This window comes from Paecilomyces variotii (assembly GCF_004022145.1).
Source record: "Paecilomyces variotii strain CBS 101075 chromosome Unknown C8Q69scaffold_9, whole genome shotgun sequence".
Lineage (NCBI taxonomy): Eukaryota > Fungi > Ascomycota > Eurotiomycetes > Eurotiales > Thermoascaceae > Paecilomyces > Paecilomyces variotii.
Genome location: NW_021167148.1, coordinates 705,685 through 726,437, shown reverse-complemented (window position 1 = coordinate 726,437; position 20,753 = coordinate 705,685). Strand labels below are relative to the sequence as shown.

Sequence of the window (20,753 nt, the reverse complement as noted above, 5' to 3'; positions counted from 1 at the left end):
CAGTGTCACGGTCTTTTTCTTTTCTTTTTTCCCTATTCGGTCGGTTGTACTTCTCATATCTTTGTCGATTGGACTCTTCTTTTGCCATAACGGGTTTTGTCTGTGTGTACATGAGAAAAGGAGGAGACGTGAAGGGCATTGCTACAACGGCCATTTCGGAGGTCACAATCGGAGTACACGAGATGTTAGTCTCATCGAAGCAATTCATATCGGAGTTGCTTTGCAGTTGCTGCATGCCAGCCGGCATTTCTGGTATCCCCGGAAAGCGCAGCTGCAGCTGGTCTCAGTTTTTCGACTCGACCTATATTCGAAGATGACATAGATTCTGCCAATTTCCAGGCAGACACACGAGCTATTCCTAGGAACTAAGTCCCGGTATCATCTCGTGGATCCGGTGTCCTATCAGCTGTACAATAACCTGCTTACGACGCCGCGATGAGTTTCCGAGAGCATATGCAAGCCCAATACAGAGAATCAGTCATGAGACAATCTTGGTATTCATACTCCGTAAACATATAGGATCAATGCGCATAGAGCACACTAGTGTTATGTGTCCGAAGGGAAATCAATTGATCAGACAGACAGATACATATCAGTTTAGGCCATAGGAATCCAACAATTATCCATTGGACAGGAACAATCCTCAATTCAGATACTGCTTCTTCACAACGTTGAACCCCTTGAACTGAGGCAGAGCCTGACGGATTTCCTGCGAATAAGCATACTCACCACCAGCATAGTTGACCTGTTCAAACACCTTATCCGGCATACTACCACCCATATAGGTGGACTTTGTCGTCGGGAACAATGAGATATCAGAGAGCTCATTGATGCGCTTTTTCCAGTTCAGAGCTGCTTCTGGAAGAGGGTCAATATATTTAACTCCCTGGCGCTCCATCTGCTTGATAGCATCGGAGATCCAACGGCCCTGAATCTCCACGCTAGTAGGTCCATTGCTGAGCAAAGTAGGTCCATGTGGACCATAGAGATGGAACATATTCGGATATCCACTAACCGTGGTGCCGAGATAGGTGTAAGCACCTTCCTTCCACTCATCTTTCAGTGATTTCCCATGGATACTTTGCAAGCCCATACTCGTCATGCCACCGGTAGTGATATCGAAACCGGTAGCAATGCAAATCACATCGAACTCATAATGAGATCCATCCTGCAGCTTGATTCCGGTTTCGGTGAACCCAACGATCGGGTTATTCTTGATATTGACGGCTTCAACACTAGGTCGGTTGAACTGCTCATAGTAGTTGTATTCCAGACATGGCCTCTTCACACCCCAGGGATGTGGCGGTTCGACAGGAGCCAGAATCTCACGTTGCTGTGGGTCACCGATACGTTCGCGGACTTTCTTAAGCCAGAAATCGTAAACGACACGATTCGCCTTCGGGTCGTAAAGGTAGTCCTTGTAATTGGCAAGCCAGTACCGGAAACCTCCATCCTTCCAGAGTTGCTCGAGGAATGCTTCCTGCTCCTCTTTGCTATCTTCAAACACGCCCCTTTCGCAGAATGTATAGAGGAACCCCCCGAAGCATTTTTCACGGTAGTCGAAAAGCTCGGGATAGAAGCGCTTTGAATCCTGCTGTTCCTTGACGGTAAGAGCGCGCTTTCTCATGGGAACAGCGAGATTCGGCGTGCGCTGGAAGACCTTTAGTTCGCCCGCTTGGGGACCCCAGGCCTGAGTGATTTGCACTCCGGATGCTCCAGTGCCTATAATCGCACAGCGCTTGCCTCGAACGTCGATATGTTCGTCCGGCCAGAAGGACGAGTGATGGATGATTCCCTTGAAGGTATTCGTTCCAGGCCATTCTGGGATATAGCGTTTTGCCGCAAAGCCCGCAGCAATGATGAAGTATCTTGCCTTCGCGACCCTCCCATCGGCCGTCTTGATGTGCCATTTCCCTTCATTGGTATCGAACTGGGCCCCGACTACAACGCTATCAAAGGCGGTATCTTTCTTGATATTCAGCACCTTATCAACATGATCGAAGTACGCTCGCAACTCTTCGTAAGTCGGGTAGTTGGTTGACCAAGTCCAGTCTTTCCAGGTTTCTGGGATCGAGAGCTGGTATTCGGGGACTTCTGAATCGACTCCCGCTCCGGGGTAGCAGTTCCATCTCCAGGTTCCGCCGAGATCGTTTCCAGCTTCGAAGATAACTGCCTTTAGACCTTGTTTACGGACCTCGTGGAGGCAGTAGACACCGCCGAACCCGCCGCCGACGATCAAGACATCGACGTCGAGATCGTCGGCATATGGGCCAGTGGTGCTGCGGCGGTGGGCGTACTCGTGGAGCTCAGTCTTGATCGGCATGGTGGATGTATGTTATTCGACTAAAAAAGAGTCTTATTTTCCTTTCGTTATATCAGGAGAATCTGGAAGGATTTGTCCTAGAGAAAGGGGATTCTCGACGCCGTTTAAATATTGTAACTCCATGCTGGACATCTCTAGCATCAACCCCCCTCTACAATCTCTTATACAGTTCAACCCTCCGTGCGGACATCCGCACGAAACATTACACCGAATAGCGACAAAGACAGAGTCGAAAGCACGTCGTCTGACTTCACTAGAATACCAGCTTCGGGCCCGCATCTCTAGACTAACCCTCAGCAGAAGTAGATCCTCCGGCGAAATCGAACATTGTCAGCTTCTCGAGCATGGGGGACCTACATGAACTATACTATAGTAGACTATAATACTATACTGATATTATGCGTAGCAGCCATAGTTGCAGCTTCGGAACGCGTACGTCTCCCCGCGGCGCTAAGTAGGTAGATCTGGGCCCTCCGCACAGCTTCAAAAGCCATGCGGAGCAGCGGAGGTGATCTTAACTTTTACCCCACACTCGACCCATACGAAGATATGAGTCCGCACGATAACTTTAACTGCTGTCGGAACTAGATGGTTGGGTGGGCAGTCGGAGGTTTTATGGATAGATAGTTCACTTGCGGAGCCGTATGTGTTCCGCTAATTGTCGATCCAGCGTTTGTAGGTGGGGAGTCGTTAGGAGAGTCTTGGATTACGCGGATTTCCGCAATATGATGGAAGGTGTATAGGAATGAACAGTATGATTGGGAATACTTTGTATAGTCACTGCGTGTTGGACTTTGATGGGACCCCGCAACAGGCTCGGAGGGCTTGGAGTTTTGTTTGCGGATGCGGAAACATCGGTCAAATAGCGACATCTGCAGACAAGATATTGCGTCCGTTCCGTCAATCACCGCTGTGCCTTTCGCATCTTAGTGTTCTCCTGACCGTCCTTCGTAGGTTCTGTTGCCCATAATATCGCAGATAGCTATCTTGGTAGATAGAATACTCAGAATGTCTCGCAATGATATAATGAAGTCCATACCCCATCATCCCTATTTTGTAAGAGACAATCCGGGAATTTACTTACATCTTGGATCAATGCTCCATATCCTTTTAAAATGGCCCAATTCTCAGCCGAAACCATCAGGTCTCTACAACAAAGACTCGACGCAGCCCTGCCTCGATAGGAAGAAAGATGTTCCAGGAACTGTCGTGGTCGTGGTCGACAAACATGGCGAAGAGAAATTCACCTCTGCAAGCGACACCTGCTGTTGTGGAACAACTGAAAAGATGACACTTGATAACATCTTCTGGATACCATCATGCACCAAGATGATTGTGGGAATCGCTTGCATGCAGCTGATGGAAAGGAGTTCCCGCCCTGGATGGTTCAAACTAAGTTGAGAAACTGTCTCCGGGGCTAAAGCAGGCGAAAGTTCTGCAGGATGATGGGAAGTTGGTTAATAAGAGGGCGATCACGTTGCGAATTCTACTGTTTCTCACGTTCTCGAGCCAATGTCGATGAGCTAGTGAGACAGCCAGGCGAAAGGCTGGGACGACGATGTAAGGACTAGACCTATCCTAATCGACCTGAAGAGTATCTGACACGATTAGGTCAATATCGACTGGGCGGGGATTCTCTTCGAGCGAGCCACTGGTGTGTCGCTGAATGAATATGTTCATAGAAATATCTTTGGACCCCTGAAGCTGCAGAATATCTCCATGTTCGTTCCCAACACCGTCCATGGAAGCGAACCCTGCCTATCTGAACCAGAGAGTCCCCAACGGACAGCTCTCACCACGGGATCATCTCCTCCGACGCCCGTTAATCCTCAATAGTGCGGCAGAGATTCAAGGATCCCTTGATAGCGGTGGAGCTAGATGCTTCGCCAAGCCACAGGAGTATTGCCATATGTTGCTGGTAACTCTTCACCGTTTTCTCTTTTGGTGATGGGACTGAAAAGTCGACGCAGAAATCTTGACCTTCCTAGGTACTGTTGACGGCGCCTCGCCAAAGACCGGACAGAATGTAAAGAGACAGTTGGAGAAATGTTCCGAAACCAGATTCCAGAATTCCCCAGTTTTGGGACTCAAGGCATTCCGTCCTCAAAAGCTGACTTCGCTTACCCAATCTAAGACCTATATCCATTTTCCACGCCGCAGGGATAGGGACGGACATTTATGCTCACTGGAAGAGCAACTGACAGATCATCCGGGACTGCCTGGTGGACGGGATTGTATCAATTGTATTGATGGTGTGGTAGGGAGAAAGGGATCGCTGGAATAGTGTGTTCCCAGATACTGCCATTTGCACACCCTCAAGTGTAGGAGAGCCTATAAATGGACGTCGAGTCTCTGGCTTACTAGAGCCTTGCACCATGGCGTCTTACGGAGCATCAACATGGCCCGTGAAAATTCCTTGCTGCTAGCAATACATAAGCGCCCTACTTACTGCGCCACCCGTACTTATTTCACCCTGCTCCAAGATCCCAGACGCGTAGGATACGACATCCAAATGATTGACATAACTCATCGTCTTGCGCACAGCAGAAGGAAGCCGAGAGACCAATATGCGGGGTCGCAGGCTGCTGATGCAGCAGACTCGTATGGGCATTGTGTAGGTAGTTGAAGAATACGATCCCGACGAGTAAGTAACAGCCTCTAGTGCCCGTGAACAACCGACTAGATCGTCGCCTCGATTACCCCAGGTTACCCCAGAGTCGCCAAAAGTGCATCACCGTCGGAGCGAAACCTCCACCCGCTTTCCTTCCGTTGTCGACTCCGCATCATCTTCGATACTTCAACCATCAGACACCAGCTAGCATTCTCCACTCATTGTCGTTTCTGTCACTAAGCATTGTATCGATGCTTGATTGTCATCATCTATCTCAATCTGAATTGGCTTGAGCTGTATCGACTTTGTGATCACACGCTGGACCTGCGAATGACCCGGCTGGTGCTTGGAATCGAGGACGAGTTTTTTTTAGAGAGCACCAAACACAACCTTGCGCCAAACAGGCACATCGCAACTTCTGAATGGAGGCGCCCCTCCGCCGTCAGCATCGTAGTTGCGATCAGTGCCGGAAGGGAAAGAGGGCTTGCGATGGGAAGGCGCCAGAAGACATATTGTCCCATAAACCGAGCTTGCAGCCTTCACAGGGATTGAACGCTACTAGCCACGAGGAACTTGATATACGGGCACCGGCCCCCTGTTCCAATTGCAAGAAGTGGGAAAAGACCTGCACATTCAACTGGCTTTACGTCGCTCTAAGAACACCAAAAGATCGTCGAAAGAGAAGGTCCAAAAATGTCGCGAAGGCGAAAGAAACAGGCATGGGGGAGCCTTTCCTGAATCCTTACCAACAATCGCTTCACCCGTCTACGTATCCGCTCATGGATGGTTCAAATGGAACGCCCCAATTTCCCACGTTTGATCAGTATCCGTTGCTGCCTTTGAACCAGCCTCCTGAAATGTTCTCAGGCATCAGCTCTGATATAAATATGTTGGAAAAGAATTCCTGGAATACACATCTCATGTCTAACATCCATTTCAGGAGTCAGTACCAAGCGAGTAATGACACGGGACCTGGGCGAATACCTCAGGGTCTTGGTTATGGAGAGTCCCCACAAGGCCTCCCCTCGGGTTACTCCCTCGACAGCGCTGTTGTAGCTTCGCAGCCATACAATCCTAATGCCATCAGGAATGGGTACGGTATCGCCAGAAATGACGAAGAGTCCCCAGAGAGCAACGACGGTGTCATAAATCATCTCATTGATCGGAACTATGGCTTCACCAGACCAGGGAAACCTTCTGCCACAGATAGCATGCACAGCTTGTTCTTAACGTCCAGTGACCTTGCAGAGAATTTCTCCCGTGCAACACTGACGCAAGACATGCTTCGCGTGTATCATGACAGCATGGAGAATGCTTTATCGTGCTGGCTCACAGAGCAGAACTGTCCGTACAGTGTCGCCACATCCCCTCGAAGTCCCCGGGGCAATCCATTGCTCAATATGGCGGAGAAAGAATGGGGACCGAACTGGTCCAACAGGATATGTACTCGAGTATGCCGATTGGATCGCGCTTTTTCATCAGTCTGGGGCCGGACTCTCACAGCTACGGAAGAGAAGGCTGCATCTCGAGCTCTTCTCACTGCGATAATGGCATTTGCCTCTCAGTGGACGCGTAACTTCCAGGAGAGAGCCACTGTCTTTAAGGTGTCTCCGTCAGCATCAGATACAGGCAGCATGCCATGCACTAATGGTAGCTTGTTGGACGATTCCAGCGATTCCGACTTTGCCTGGTCTCAACCAATTCCCAGTACATCAGAGAGATCTGCCCAAGAGAATCTATGGAACCAGGCCCGTCAAGCTCTTGAGAGCGCAGCTGGTATCCCGTCTTTCCGACTCGTATTCGCCAATATCATATTTTCCTTAACACAACGCCCGCTGAACATCAATGACCACCTCAAGATGATGGCTGACCCATCTGTCGCCATCCGAAATGGTGGTCATGCAGCGAGGGGCCTCAACGGTATCAGGAGTCCAGCGGTTGCGGAACTACACGAAGTATTTGACAACGATTCTGCACCTCTATTTCTGGAGACGGCAATGAGGCAGCTATTTTCTTTCCGCTATAAGCTTACAATTAAACAAAGACAGAAAAGCAAGTTGCCAGGAGACGGAGAGAACACTTCAACGAGGTGGAGCGCACACAGTATTTCCCCATCATCAAGCAGCAGCCAACGATGGGGAGACAATCCGGGGACGGATCAGACGAGTCAGAATTGTCTCAGTCCAGAAGACAACGAGACGTTCAATCTTCTCTTCTGGCTTGGCATGATGTTTGATACCCTCACAGCTGCCATGCATAAGCGGCCCCCGGTGGTCACCGACGAGGATAGCGATATCAGATGCGTGACGCCACTTTCTAGCCCACAGACCAGGGGTAGAAATTCCGGTTCTAATAAAGAAGACTGGTCTCCTGGTATGGACAGAGCCGAACAAAATAAGCAAGAGCTATGGGGAGATCTCTTCCTTCGCAAGAGTGCCGTGGGGCAAGGAGCCAACATACCCCGTTGGCCCTGTTCTTATAAAGAAGCGGCAGAGACGCTTTCCGATGCTGCGCCAGTGAAGGTGCTACTTTTCCGTCGAGTTTCACGTCTCCAAACACTGGTGTACCGCGATGCGAGCGCCGAATCTATCGAAGAAGCAATCCAGAGCACATTTTGGGTTTACCAGCACTGGAATTCCACGTATAGACCCTTCATTCTGGATTGTATGAGAAACCACGATGACCTTCCGCCGCGCATACAATCATGGTATGTAGTCCTTGCCGGGCACTGGCATCTTGCGGGAATGATCCTCGCGGACACACTAGAGAGTATAGACGAAGCACGGCTTGGGTTGGATTCGCAGCGCGAATCTCGACGTGCCATGGACCTCTTCGTCACACTCCGGAAAGAGAACGCTCTAGCTGTTTCTAAACTTGCGCAGTGCTCCCTCCAGGGGAAGAGCTCATCTTTCGCCAGATGCCGTCAATTCCATGACTCTGTGAACGAGGGTGCCTTCTTGACCGAGCCATGGACGGCTGTTCTTATCCGTTCATTCACCAAGGCGGGATATATCCTTTTAGATGAGGTGGATATGTCGCCTCACGTTGTTCATCTAGGAAATGACCCTTCCGAACAAGCCTGGCGTCAATGCAGGTTCTGTCTGGACGCTCTTTGGTGCCTAGGGAACAAGTCAGATATGGCTCTCCTGGCCGCCCGGGTGTTATCAAATAGCCTAGAGAAAAGGCTCAAGGAGCGACAGGATCAAAACAATAATATAACCATTCCGGTATTCCTTAGAGACGATTACCTGATGCAGGACTTACAAGGGTTTGATTACGACATCCCAATCCCATCGCTTGGAGCGATATTTTAATCACCCTATTCATCTTCCTCTGAACCACTTACCTTACATTGACTTGTCTATTATATCAATTTTTTTTTTCTCTTCTATTATACTTGGACATTTCCTTGAGCGTCTAAGTTTGGTGTATTGTATGAATGAATGAATGAGTCGACGAATCGATGAATGCGAATGATGACTTCCAGTCGAGCCTTTTATAGCTTCTACTACCTCGAAAGGGACACTAATGCGTGTAAAAGACGAGCCATTTTTTGATTGTCACCTGTTACGAGATCTTTGACAGGTTTATCCGCCACTCAAGCAGGAAACTCCAAATCATACGCCAACGTATCCTCACATAGCTCCTCCCGAATCTTATGCACCCTATCCGCAGCAATTCAATTAGCTCAGTTCCAAGCAACAGCTTTCACACCATCCTATCCAACCACAAGCAATAAAAAAATAAAACCAAAAAAAAAGGACGAAAAAGAAAAGACCCAAAAGCTCACTCCAAATGCGCCGGATGCGAAGCATAACCAGCAACATGTTCCGGCGACTCCAGAACAGCCACGAGTCCCATATCGAAGCCCTTTGCGCGGGGCACGGAAATAGGCAGCGGAGATCCCGCGTGGAGGGAAATCAGGCCGGGGATCTTGCCAACCATCGCGCGGCTGATGGCAGACCAGTTGGCGAGTTGTTCGGACGTCACGCCGGGTTTGAGGCGGAAAAGAACTGATATTGTTAGTTAGTTAGGAACTGGTTATTATTACTTCTAATAGGGATGATTATTTTGTGTGCTTGTTTTGGGTTTTAAGTATAATGGTAAGATAAGACAAGAAGGAGGGAGGAAATGCGATGATGAAATGGAATGAAATGAAATGCGGGGGACGAGGTTAACTAGATACCATACTTACCGATGTGGTAGACGGGCATGGCTTGTTCTTGATGTGTACTTGGTTGATTTCTCTGTTGTATATGTTTTAAGAAAGTAATAACCAGTGATCTATCCAGAAGAAAGGATAATGCTTTTAATTAAAGAAGAGGAAAGTTGGAAAGTCCGAATAACGGATCGGCTTTTCGGTCATAAGTAGGAGATAAAAAATAAATCCAATAATGAGGGGGGTTAAGTACTTAAAGGTGGAGACACGATCTACCTAGGATCGGAGACGCACCGATATATATTCAGCGACGGCTTGAACTCTCTCGGTGATGATTATTTAATTGTGTGTATTGATCCTTTAAAATTGAGGGACGAGGCATGTTGCAAGTAAAGGCTCTGGATGAATCTAGTACTACTTGCCTAAAAAAGAGTTAAACACTGAAATAGTGGCACTCCTTATATGTTTATATCAAACCCCCGGGGTTAGTTAAATCCTTAAACACGTAGAAAAGGGTATGGGGAATTCTATCTATGGAGTATTCCTTATTTAACAAATGACATCTAAGTATGAAGATCTTAGATGCTGATCAGAGCAGAAAACCAATCTACTCGCCATCGCCGTCTTCCCCCTCATAGTCGGAGGAGTCAAAAATCATCGTCTCCACGGAATTTCCGTTTCACAGACCTGTTTCCGCAAGTGTCTGATTTCTTTACCATCGAAACCTGTAGCCGTCAACCGGACGTTAGCGATGCTGATTCTAGCCTTTGGGGTCGTGTGTATCCTAACAAAAACGAATATAAGAACAATTATGGAGTCTGGGTCGGATAGAGTGTACTTACACAACTTACACCTCCATCGGTGTTCTGCAGCTCAGGCATCGTGTATATAGCCATCGGAAGCTCAGCGTCCCTAGGAGCTGTGATGATGCCAAATTCATGAACCGGGCAGCAGTTGCCTGCCATCCATTGACTGCGACCGAAAAACCCAATGATCTTATGGCCAGACCATGGTTCTATCAATAAATCTAGTCAGCTGGTTTCCTGTTGCACTTTGCATGCTTTTACGGAAAGTGTCTTGAACATACCTAGCGTGAGGACTTCCTGGTCATCATAGTCCTCTATTGCTCCGTCGACGGTTCCATCGGAGAGGTGAATCCTCATTCCGCTCAAAGCCCAGCTTGAACGAGTGATTTCGACTTTCGTGATCTCAACACCTTCGGGAATGTCTATCTTCCTGGATAGATGGCCACCTATTTCAATATAGCGTCTCTATCAGCAAATTGCAAGCAATGTTATAGCTTGTACGGATAAAGGATGCTTATTCCTTACCGAACTGGATAGGCACTTGGTCCCTCGTCACACGAGGTCCACAAGGGACCTTCTCTCCGTTGTCATAGTACACAACAGCTCCATCAATGATCGCGCCCACACGCATATCAACAGCCACTGCTCGAGACACTGTTTTAGGAATACTTGTTAGCATTTCGCGGTCTTATGTCGAACAATCGCTGTAAACGTACGTTTTCCGTCCTTGATTTGATGAAGGAGCACTGCCCATTCCCACCATCCTAATGCGTCGTCGGCTTGTTTTTCTAGCACTTCGCTCATGATAGAATGTTTCCAAAGGAGAATAGAGGACCCGGGGATGTGGATGGTATTGCCAGATATCAATCGCCAAACGTTTCCGATAGTTGTATACTGGCCGTTCATTCCCAAAATCTTCACCTGGAGAGGAGTTTCTTTGCCAAAGCGCTTCTCGAGTTCAGCAATACTGTGCTCGACATTTTGCAAAGGTTGAGTGACAGATGGCACAGGTTCCGAAACACCGTTGAACTGCACACAGGCAAGACCGACTCTGTGTTTGATGCTGATTTTGCTAGGGAGGCCTTCATGGTCAAGCACTTCGAACGCCGGTTTACTTGTCTTGTCATTGGAACTCAGAGGAGTATCGCCCGGAAGACGAAATTGTGGTTTCAAGCGGAATGACAGAGCATCAGCAATATCCCACCTGGCGTCGTTCTCACTGTCCACTACCAACTCACCATCAGAATTGGTATGCGTGCAAAATGCTGTGTGAGGAAGAAAGTTCTTCGGCCAGTCATGCGCATATCCTCTCGCCATGATCCCCGTCGTGTGCGGCGCACCGAACGCATGGCCTACTTCATGCAAGAAGGCACCTTGGCCAACAGCGCACGCTTCCCACGCAGTTTCACATTCTCCATTGTCGTTGCCAACAGTGCCATCGGCAGGCGTTGTGTCAAGGAGGCAAGCAGGAACTTCTTCTAGGAAGCGTGGCCATGAGTATGTGAGATGGGAGCCAAATATTCCGAGGGAGATCCCGTTTGGATCACACGAACCGAGGGCAGCATGTCCTAGAATAAGATCCATTTGAGATGAAAAAGTCGAGTCTAGAATAAGCCCCGCCACAACTGGATGCTGCGAAGGGAGGAATGGGCTCCCATGTGCGATCAAGGCTTCCTTGAAGTATACATGCAAATCGTCCTTACGGCGAGCGGCAAGATTCTGTTGGGCAACTTGAGCATCTCGCAGCTCTTTCACGGTCTTTTCTGATCGAACTAAGTGGATTTTAGCCGTCGAACGAGCCCCGTTGCAGCCATCTTCATCATACAGCGATGGCTCATGGTACGCTGCATTCAGGAAGTCTCTGCTGAGCGTATCGGTGCTCCATTCCTCCTCCAGGCGGAACGACCGTCGTCCCAGGCCCTTGGATCGCATGTCTTCTGCCGTCAATGCTTGCCACATATACGCCGTCATGCGGAATTTGGCAATTGCGGCGTTCAGATCACCATGGGCGGTGGAGATGCCACGGTTCTTCGAATGCGGGCAGTCGATCAGAAGTGGCGAGTCCTTAGCAATCATAATGGCGAGATGGAGAGGCGGTAGCTGTAAGAGAGGCACATAGGTGATATTCAATTGAATTGTACCTTGAACTTGCCCTTCTCGATAATGTTCCACCGTCAGCTGGTTCGGTCCTGGTGATAATATCACCAAAGCCTTGAAACGGCCTTGGGCAATCGGCCAGGATTGCACGGGGAAAGATCGTGATCCCAGGCCGTCTGCTGTGGAAATTGAGATGCTCTCTATCTCACTATATCCGGCTCTCTCGCCATCTCTGGATGGGCATTGGCCGATGAGAAGTACACAGCGCTTGTGACCATGTTAGTAACACTGCTTGTTCAAGTGGATTGGAAATTGCGACCGCGCAGGAATTGGTCAACTCACCTGGTGCACCGTTTCTCCATCGACAATATTTTCCAAATGAAAGGGTGATGCTGATGAGGATCCCATTTTGCTGAAATATGACGATACTTAGCACCGATAACTCCAGGAGCAATTAGATTTTCAAACGGAAGTTCCGCTGATATAGGATTAAAAAAGAGGCAATATATGGAATATAAAGCACCGATTGTGCTCTCAATAATGATTCTGCCCCAACCATGATGAAACTCCTTATATATATACCTCCCCAGACGGCATTGAGCAGTTGGAAATCTTGCCGTGTTTACTTGAGTTTCCGCGCTGGAGCCTAAGGATGCCTGGAAGCTAAAGCCGGTGGCGCATCGTTGGTCAAAAATAGCGTCGGCCACCCCTAAGATAAGCGAGTGGCACGCATAATTATAGCACTTGCTTCGTTTTATCTCGTTCTGGTCTTCAAGATCGGCTGGAAATTTCCTGGTCGGACAGCATTCTATCCACTCTCTTGGCCAGACTTTGCTCAAATTGACCCACCCCGTCTTCTTGCTCTTCCAATTCGCCTCTTTTAAGCACATATACCGAACGACGTCGGCTTGTTGTGCCTTCTTCCTCGTCGGCGAGTCTTTCAAAGGTCTCATCCACTTGTGTTTCATCATCCCATTTACCCTCAATCACGGATCGGAGTAGGAAACGATCATGAGAAGCAAGGAGGATAGCACCGTTGAAAGACGAAAGAGCAGAGGCCAATGCAGTGACCGTATGATAGTCCAGATGAGTGCTAATTTCATCAAGTATCAACAATTGTGGAAAGCTCCAGACAATCCGTGCTAGAGCTAAACGAGCCTTTTTGCCATGACACAGTCAGTTGGTATTGAACAATTGTTCCAAAGATCTTACTTACTAGTTGTCCGCCTGATAGTTGAGCAATGGGCACGTCAGATGCTATATGTCCATACAATCCTAATGATGAAAGAAGACCTCTCACGGCTCCCTCGTTTAGAGTTCCATGCGTCTCGGACATCATGAGACTCAAGGCAGTTGAACCAGGCTCACTTCGGCCGAATTCCTGCAATTCTTCGACAGAATGTTGGCTGTAGTAGACAGTCTTCAATCGTGGATGAAACGAAGTTTTGCCCGCAGAGGGAGTTAATCCGCCAGTCAATATGCGCAACAGGGTTGTTTTCCCAGACCCGTTGAGACCCATGATACCGACGCGGTCTCCCATATGAATAACCAAGTTCACACTGTTCAGGACAATGCCACTGGAGTTAGGATATCGGAATGTAACCCCCTCGAGAGAGAGCAGGGGCCCTGGAAAGCGCAAATCCGTCGCGTCAGGTAGTGTCAGAACCACACCTCTCTCGTCTGTTGGAACTTCAATATCTGCCCGGCTTTTGAAATGAAAGCCAGCCAGATCTCTGCTCCGCTTGAACCTTCCTCCATTTGGATTTACTTGGACACCCATGCGATCATCGATCCTCTTTTGGCGGGATTTAGCTTGTCGAAGCTTATTTTCGTCGTTTGTCCTTTTTCCGATCTTTATATTCTCGCGGATGTTGGTTTCAATATGAGCTATCTGCCTTTCCTGGGCTTCTTTCATGCGTGCCCAGTAGAGCTTCTTTTCTTCGAAATTCCGTTCGTATGCCGCTACGTTTCCTCGGAAATATTCAAGCTTCTGATCTCGAAGAATCAGCATTTCTTCGCAAACGGAATTCAAGAAATTTCGATCATGCGAGACAAGTAGAACGGTCGTGTTAGTAGTTTCTCGAAGATGTCGAAGGAAGTTTTCCAGCCACATTATGCCCAGTAGATCTAGGAAATTAGTCGGCTCATCCAATATCAGTATATCTGATTGTTGAATCAAGACGCTCGCTAGCATGCACCGCATGCGCCAGCCACCAGAAAGGGTCGAAACTTGCTTATCCAATGCATCTTCCTTGAAGCCTAAGCCTCGCAGAATTTGGCGGGCTTGCCGCTCTTTATCAGACAAGCTGGTCTTATCTCACATTAGCTGACGAACAAGCTGGGCCGGTCTATGGCTTATACCTCTTCAAGCTGGGACTGTAAATCCTGCAGTGTCTCCAACGCAGCCTCTGTTTCCGTTTGAATCGTCTGGGGATCGATAGCTTCCGGTCTTTGGGTGAATCTGAATGGGTTAAAATCATAGTCAGAAGAAACGGTTCGGTCGACTCACAAATTCATCGAGATTTCAAGTTTTGCTTCTGCTGCCTTCAAATCCCTCCTGGCTTGTAAACCTCTTGCTCCGCTCTTGAAACTAGCATTTTTCCTAGCAAGTGAAAGTTCCTCTTCCGCTTGCTGGAGACGTAATTTTCGAATAGCGAACACAGGTTGCAAGGGATCATCTGATTCGAAACTGCTGGAGATAACTATAGAGAGAGGGAAGGATCGATCTCATCAACAAAACATAGGCTTTGAACGAGGAGCCCAAAAGCCAACTTACGGTTTGCAGTTTGAACAGCTCTATTCCGAACACGGTCACTGCTGAGAACGAATTCCAGGACCGTACCCTCTTGGTTTGATTCCGTATCATTTCCCCTCTCGTTTTGAGGATTGGTTTGTTGCAATATGGCAATGCAGGTACTGAACGAAATCCCAGGTATAATTTTCTCAGCCATTGCGCGCAGAAGAGCTAAACAATCGTACTTCAATCAGCAGTGCATCACACACGACGTAAATAAATAAATTTATTTCTCACTAGATTTTCCGCTTCCATTTCGTCCCAGAAACCCGTAATGGACCCCTGGTTTCAGTCGCAAGTGACTGTCTGATATGAGTTCTCGACTGCCAGCCTTTGCCTTAGATTTCCCTTTAGCCTTGGTGCTGGATGCAACTTCCGTGGCTTCTGAGGTGGGAGAGGCTATGCTGATGGTAAGACCGCTCACGTCTACCTTTTTAATATTGTTGTTAACGGAGAACATCCACTTGAGAATGACATTGTTTACTTGCCTCTTGTGAAGGCTTATCATTCAGATGAAACCGAGTCTCTCTGCATGTTGCAATGATGGATGGAGAAGGCATAATGGCCTAAGACTTCGTTCAGGTAGCCGAGCTAGGTTGCAATTATCAGCGGAGAGAGACAGAAGAGATACAAAGAATGAGGGTACTAGTTCCCAAATGGCTTTGGGAGAATAGAATCCATTGCAAGAAAGGGGACAGTCGTTTTCAAAGTTTATAGATACGGCTTCTAACGGCAGTCGGGGTCTGAAAAGGGTATAGCCGCTGCAACCGAGAAACATGCTGGGAATCGATGGCATGCTTCCATATTGTAATTTATTATTATTCGTCAACTTTTTGAGGCTATCCACCGTACAGAGACGGGTCAGACTTAATTCTGTGAACGGAAATTTTCCCGCTTCGCCCCCCTACCGGGGTCCGAAAAGCAGGCGAAGGACGTGGTGTACAGTCGAGTTTAACCAGGGAGTCACCTTGGGTAGGAATCAATAGTTGTCATGATTATTTCTCTGCGCGTATTAACCTAATCTTAACAGGTCTCATACATTGTTTCCAGACCTATTCGTCAAAATGCCACCCAAAAAGCAGTAAGGGTCAGATAGACCTGCTATCGGTCAACGTCGACGATATCTTACTAAATCTTCCCATTCTTCATACACATATTCAGTTCCCCTTTTTCTTCTTCGTCTTATCCACAACTCCAATCCATTGGTTTCTGACTCCACGCCGGGCCAGGGCTGTCTCGATGGCTTTTCTCTGGTCTCCTTGTACAAGAACTTCCATAACACCCCTTGGCGCACCATTGGCCTGAGACACACTCGTGCTGCTGGCGCATTTCTTTTGTAATTCCTCGGCCAGGAGACTGGGTAGAATACCAAAAACCTCAAGTCCCGAAACCTTGCTAACTGTCTTAGAGCCGGTACGACGCTCGAGAGTCACCGTGACAGAGGGTGCGGGACCTGGTTTGGGCTTGACGTCCGCAGTGGTTTGGTTGTTTCTCAGTATAACGTGATAAGGCGCCATAAGTGTACTGTCCTCGACAATGCGTTTCAGAAGTTCATCACGCGTGACAGCTCCGCGTGCTTGGGTAGCTCTGTCCTCCGAGGAGGACGAAGTAAATATCGTGTTTGCGAGGAACGGATTCAAGGATATAATACGCCGATTCTCCTTAGAGACGAGATCCTGCGACTGAAGGTATTCATCAAGACGCTTCGAAACGTCCGAATACTTGTAGTAGTTACTCGGGTCACTGCTCGAAAGGGATGGGAAGAGAGTGGGAGTCAACTTCTGCGTTGGCCTGTAGAGAGTCTGCACAGTAAGAGTTTGACCGACGGACGGATCTCCCTCGCTCGTTGCGGATTTTTGGCCACCAGAAATGGGCTTTCCAGCGTTCTCAATGGCGTTCTTCGACGGAAGTTTGTACGGGACAAACTGGTTAACAAGGGGATCATTGAAATCGACGTCTAAAATGACAGTCTCCTGTCCGTTTCGGTCCTTCGACTTAACGAGACCCGCCTTGTCGAGGTGCTTGATGAATTTCTTCACATTCTTCCAGCTGGTCTTTTTGATCTGGTAAAATTGAGCTTGCTGGGGAGAGTATATTGGGAGATAGGGGGTAACAAGGCTGGAGATCAGAGCAGATGGCTGAATAGGGAACGATAGTCCATGATTCGGCGCGGACGCATTGTCTTTTTTGTGTTGGTAGAGAGCATAGACGAAGGCCTTGACGAAAGCTTCGTCGATTTCTGGATTGCAAGCTTTGTCAATACCACTTTTCCGCCTGATGTGTTAGGTGTTCTTCCGTACCTTTAGTTGTGGGCTCCTTTTCTTTCTCGATTGGGACGTCCTCCGGTTGTTGCTCAGGAGCCTCGCTCAGTGACACACCACCGTCCTCTTCCACCTGCTTATCACCTTTCTCTTCCTCCAGAGTCAACTCAGCGACACCCTCTTCGATATCATTTACTTCCTCGTCCCATCCTTCCAGGAACTCTGGGCCTGGTTTACCCGGTCTGGACGACGAACTCCAAGACCACAACTCATCCCCTTCCCAGTGGAGACCGCGAACGGCATGACCTTTTGCCCCCTGCACCTCTCCGAGAGACGATACATCAATCTCGCACAATCCAACAAACTGTGGAACCGTAGGCTTGTCCAGGCTCGAAACCGCAACTACGGCACCCTTGACGGCACGCTCCGGGAACGGGGGCCCATTCGCAAGACCAGGCGTCATCAGATCAGCACCGCTACACAGCTTGCCCATCACGAACCCCGGAGTCTGTAGCAGGGGAACCAGTCGTGGAAAATGCCATAAGGTGTAAACAGACGGGTAAAAACGGCCATCGGCACCAGGTCCATGGTCTATTTTGAACCACAGTATCCGTTCTTCGCCCTCTGGATGTGTGCCGACATAGACGGTACCTTGGACTTCGCGAAGCTGTGGCCCGGCCGTCGTTGTAAAACGCGCTGATTGTGAGTTGTCTGGGAGGAGAGCATTGCGTATCGCGGTGAGGTTTGCAGATGTCTGGGTCGAGCTGGCAGCGGCAGCAGCCTCGTCAGGATTTGTCTCAGATGGAGCAGCGGCCGGAACGGGAATCTTGTAGTCTTGAATGATCTGATCTGCTATCTTACGCCTGTCCGAAGAACGCAGAGACGCAAGGTTTTTGATCTGGAGCTTCAATCAGCATTTCCATGCGGCAGAAAACGATAAAGGCGTGAGTGCGGGGGAGGGGTAAATGTTACCGTGGGCTTCTTCTTGAACATCTTCGATGACGAGGATAAAGTTGGTATCCAAGGAAGTAAAACAAACAAATATCAACGATCCCCAAGAAAGGCAGCTGAAGCCGCACCAAAGCGTGCTGTGGTCTATTGAGAAAAATATCCAAACTAGCTGTTGAGCAAGCGGGACGATGATGTTATCCCGCGCCGACACAACATGCTTCCCCACAGTCCCCGACCGGCGATAACTTACTTCACTACTAGCACAGGAATCAGGGCTTGATCCATGGGGAATTTGAAGCCCTACGTACTTTCGGGTCTGGGACACTGGTTCTTTGCCAAGAATGGTGGATTATATCTCCATCGTCGTCTGGATCTGGACTACGTGGGTTTCCGATATTAGGTCTTGACCTCTCTGACAACGACAGTTTCAATAAGAGCTACTTCTCCTGTCCAATCTCTTATCTCGATTTCATTTATGTTCCAGAAAGCCCACGCGTTGGACATCTCGCTAGGACCCAGCCCTATGTGAAAATGCGGCCTCGGGGCTTAGCAGGATAGTCCTTAAATCAGTATATCTGGACCTCAGTGAAAATCTCCCACTATTGACAGTGAGGAAATGGGGTAAAATACAAGAACATGGAAGTTGCTAAAAGCGGTATGAATGTTGGAAGACTTCTTCTCCTGCCAGCACCAGGGAGTCCTTGCGAAAAACCACAATGGAAGGAGCGAAGGCTCTGGAACGAAACGACGACCTACAAGGCAGACTGGCGCATGCCTCTTGACTTGCCCCGTAGGGAGCATTGCTGAGGGTCAACAGTCTATCATGACCTTGCGCGATACTGTGCCCAGTTGCAGCGAGTCTTGCAGCTGTTCATCGTTCAGATGCCACGCTCTTTCTCAATGAGTATATTCCACTCTTTTGGTTATGAAGATCACATTCTTATTTTCTGTGCTCGTTCTAGCACTGAGTTCTTCTGGTACTGAGTCTTGCCGCGGCAGTTTAGAAATGCCGATCCTAGAAGCAGAGATGCTTGATCCCGTCACGCTGGCCGCTGTCTTGTCTCCTTACCGTAACCTGGTGGCGTCAGATCGTTATTCAGGTGGGACTGATAATTTCGTCCCAGATGACGTCCGTGTTGAAAGATATGCGAGAGCAGTACCGTGGAAGGCGAGAGATGCGGAGAGACTCGCATTCCAGAATCCCAATCGAACCGGTCTATATTATCGTGATCGAGTCCTGAACACCAATTCATATCCGTGGAGCACAATTGGACGTTTGGTGTTCAAGAAATATGAAGGCGACTTAGGTGGTTGGTGCACAGCCTCTCTAATCGGCAGGAATATGATCCTCACAGCAAGTCACTGCTATCCTTGGGGCTACCGCTCAGGTAGATGGATGCGATTCATACCTGCCTATACCAACGGCAGTGAACCATATGGCGGATCGTATGTCACCAAGTGTCGTGGAGTGAAGAACACTTTCAACGTCACAGGAATCGACTATATCGTGTGCCAACTCTGTGATCCTCTAGGAGACAAGGCTGGCTGGATGGGCACGCAATGGTGGGACGACTCAGGCGAATACATGAAGAGATCATGGCGGAGTTCTGGTTATCCCTCTGATTCTTTTCGTGGCCGTGCACAGATGCTCGTGTCGAGCATCAACCTCACAGACGTGGATCTTCATGCGGATAAGGGCAAAGAGCTTGAGTCTAGGATCTTCGCCTCTCCGGGATGGTCCGGTGGTCCCATGTGGGAATTTATTGGCGGCTTCCCCAAGATAGTCGGTGTCTGTAGCGGGAGTGAAAAGGACTGCAGCGAGAGCGTGCAAGGATGCTATGGCGCCGAAGGGGTCTTGGACGTTGATACTTTCCACGATGTCTCCGCTGGCGGTCGACTGATGACAGATCTTGCCACGTACGCACTCACTCACTGGCAAGACGATGACCAGGACAGTGATGGTGAGGAATCTCTGGATGATTCTGAGATCGTAAGCAGACTGCTTCCTAAGACAACTGTACGAGACAATATCCTTTAGCACTTATTACAATAGCCACCAAATATGTTATTGATAGCTTCGGTACGTTCTCCTCATCTTCTCGTTCCAGTACAAGCATGAGAGCTGGTCTAGATGGTGCGATACAAGGCCATGCTGTAGGCAATTTTGCGCTAGTCACTTGCCAAGTACTAAGGGCAATGAGAAGTTGAGTCCATTGCTGCAACAGAAGGGTCTGTGCTGCTTCCTGCTTGAACCCCGGTCGTCAAAGCAGAGGATTGTATCATATCGACAATTTCTGGTAAGCGACAGCTTCATGGATATTATTTCTAGTGTCTGATGGTTTTGATCAGGTTCGTTCGATGGGAAGAGGCTCAAAGAATGGGTAAGTATGGACCCATTGATCGGGCTCGACGTTCCTTCTTCTTCCCTCTGAGTTTTGCTGTGCCGGCGGATTTTAGCATAATGAATGGCCACATATAAATAGGCAAGTCAATAATGGTTACACGGTCACTTCATAAGGTATGCTAGTTGGGAGCCCTAGGTTGATGGCAGTTTGCTATTCGTTTAGAATCTATCGGTCCACCATCTACGTACTGCAGGGCACGCAGACTATTGGGCGTATCATCACTAGGAGAATCTGGAGACAAGGACATTGCGAATATTGTATACAGCGAATCTAGATCCCCTGGTCAGTACGTTGGAATGGGACACACCCCCGGATACGTTGGGACGCCACGGGTTTGAATTCCTTA

General features: G+C 48.7%; 7 protein-coding genes across 7 annotated transcripts; 2 read left to right on the top strand and 5 right to left on the bottom strand.

Annotated features, from left to right (window-relative positions):
• Positions 1-445: 445 nt before the first annotated feature.
• On the bottom strand, positions 446-2,436 carry C8Q69DRAFT_330553 (putative flavo protein). The gene has a single exon (XM_028627467.1). The coding sequence runs from the start codon at positions 2,321-2,323 to the stop codon at positions 644-646; it is 1,680 nt and encodes a 559-aa protein (XP_028483297.1). The 5' UTR covers positions 2,324-2,436; the 3' UTR covers positions 446-643.
• Positions 2,437-5,356: 2,920 nt separating this feature from the next.
• C8Q69DRAFT_487759 (C6 zinc finger domain protein) lies at positions 5,357-8,516 on the top strand (the record flags this gene model as incomplete). The annotated part of the gene is made up of 3 exons (XM_028632010.1): positions 5,357-6,546; positions 6,643-8,161; positions 8,427-8,516. 3 exons carry the CDS (start codon positions 5,357-5,359, stop codon positions 8,514-8,516), a joined length of 2,799 nt encoding a protein of 932 aa, XP_028483296.1.
• On the bottom strand, positions 8,421-9,414 carry C8Q69DRAFT_330600 (stress responsive A/B barrel domain protein). Its single transcript, XM_028627469.1, has 4 exons — positions 9,347-9,414; positions 9,130-9,288; positions 8,713-8,947; positions 8,421-8,599 (listed from the first exon to the last, which is right to left on the bottom strand). Exons 2-3 carry the CDS (start codon positions 9,146-9,148, stop codon positions 8,721-8,723), a joined length of 246 nt encoding a protein of 81 aa, XP_028483295.1. The 5' UTR covers positions 9,149-9,288; positions 9,347-9,414; the 3' UTR covers positions 8,421-8,599; positions 8,713-8,720.
• A 439-nt stretch (positions 9,415-9,853) lies between these two features.
• C8Q69DRAFT_508877 (putative peptidase family-domain-containing protein) lies at positions 9,854-12,404 on the bottom strand (the record flags this gene model as incomplete). The annotated part of the gene is made up of 6 exons (XM_028633023.1): positions 9,854-9,877; positions 9,945-10,108; positions 10,181-10,345; positions 10,425-10,553; positions 10,616-12,263; positions 12,339-12,404. The coding sequence occupies 6 exons, from the start codon at positions 12,402-12,404 to the stop codon at positions 9,854-9,856; spliced, it is 2,196 nt and encodes a 731-aa protein (XP_028483294.1).
• A 181-nt stretch (positions 12,405-12,585) lies between these two features.
• On the bottom strand, positions 12,586-15,460 carry C8Q69DRAFT_330388 (putative ABC transporter). The gene is made up of 7 exons (XM_028627464.1): positions 15,279-15,460; positions 15,028-15,220; positions 14,773-14,961; positions 14,506-14,698; positions 14,358-14,457; positions 13,213-14,307; positions 12,586-13,154 (listed from the first exon to the last, which is right to left on the bottom strand). The coding sequence occupies exons 1-7, from the start codon at positions 15,348-15,350 to the stop codon at positions 12,768-12,770; spliced, it is 2,229 nt and encodes a 742-aa protein (XP_028483293.1). The 5' UTR covers positions 15,351-15,460; the 3' UTR covers positions 12,586-12,767.
• Position 15,461: 1 nt separating this feature from the next.
• On the bottom strand, positions 15,462-18,485 carry C8Q69DRAFT_330517 (putative RNA binding protein Ligatin/Tma64). The gene is made up of 3 exons (XM_028627466.1): positions 18,024-18,485; positions 17,091-17,949; positions 15,462-17,029 (listed from the first exon to the last, which is right to left on the bottom strand). The coding sequence occupies exons 1-3, from the start codon at positions 18,042-18,044 to the stop codon at positions 15,948-15,950; spliced, it is 1,962 nt and encodes a 653-aa protein (XP_028483292.1). The 5' UTR covers positions 18,045-18,485; the 3' UTR covers positions 15,462-15,947.
• C8Q69DRAFT_330516 (trypsin-like cysteine/serine peptidase domain-containing protein) lies at positions 18,486-20,281 on the top strand. Its single transcript, XM_028627465.1, has one exon. It carries the CDS (start codon positions 18,928-18,930, stop codon positions 20,038-20,040), a length of 1,113 nt encoding a protein of 370 aa, XP_028483291.1. The 5' UTR covers positions 18,486-18,927; the 3' UTR covers positions 20,041-20,281.
• Positions 20,282-20,753: the final 472 nt, after the last annotated feature.

Bases quoted from the DNA above. Each gene is read 5' to 3' on its own strand.
- C8Q69DRAFT_330553 (XM_028627467.1), bottom strand. From the start codon at position 2,323: ATGCCGATCAAGACTGAGCTCCACGAGTACGCCCACCGCCGCAGCACC.
- C8Q69DRAFT_330517 (XM_028627466.1), bottom strand. From the start codon at position 18,044: ATGTTCAAGAAGAAGCCCACG. The intron at 17,950-18,023 runs GTAACATTTACC...TTGAAGCTCCAG, and splicing joins TGTTCAAGAAGAAGCCCACG to ATCAAAAACCTTGCGTCTCT. The intron at 17,030-17,090 runs GTACGGAAGAAC...CTTGCAATCCAG, and splicing joins AAAGGAGCCCACAACTAAAG to AAATCGACGAAGCTTTCGTC.
- C8Q69DRAFT_330388 (XM_028627464.1), bottom strand. From the start codon at position 15,350: ATGCCTTCTCCATCCATCATTGCAACATGCAGAGAGACTCGGTTTCAT. The intron at 14,962-15,027 runs GTGAGAAATAAA...ACGATTGTTTAG, and splicing joins AAATGGAAGCGGAAAATCTA to CTCTTCTGCGCGCAATGGCT. The intron at 14,308-14,357 runs GTATAAGCCATA...ATGTGAGATAAG, and splicing joins TACAGTCCCAGCTTGAAGAG to ACCAGCTTGTCTGATAAAGA.
- C8Q69DRAFT_330516 (XM_028627465.1), top strand. From the start codon at position 18,928: ATGAAGATCACATTCTTATTTTCTGTGCTCGTTCTAGCACTGAGTTCT.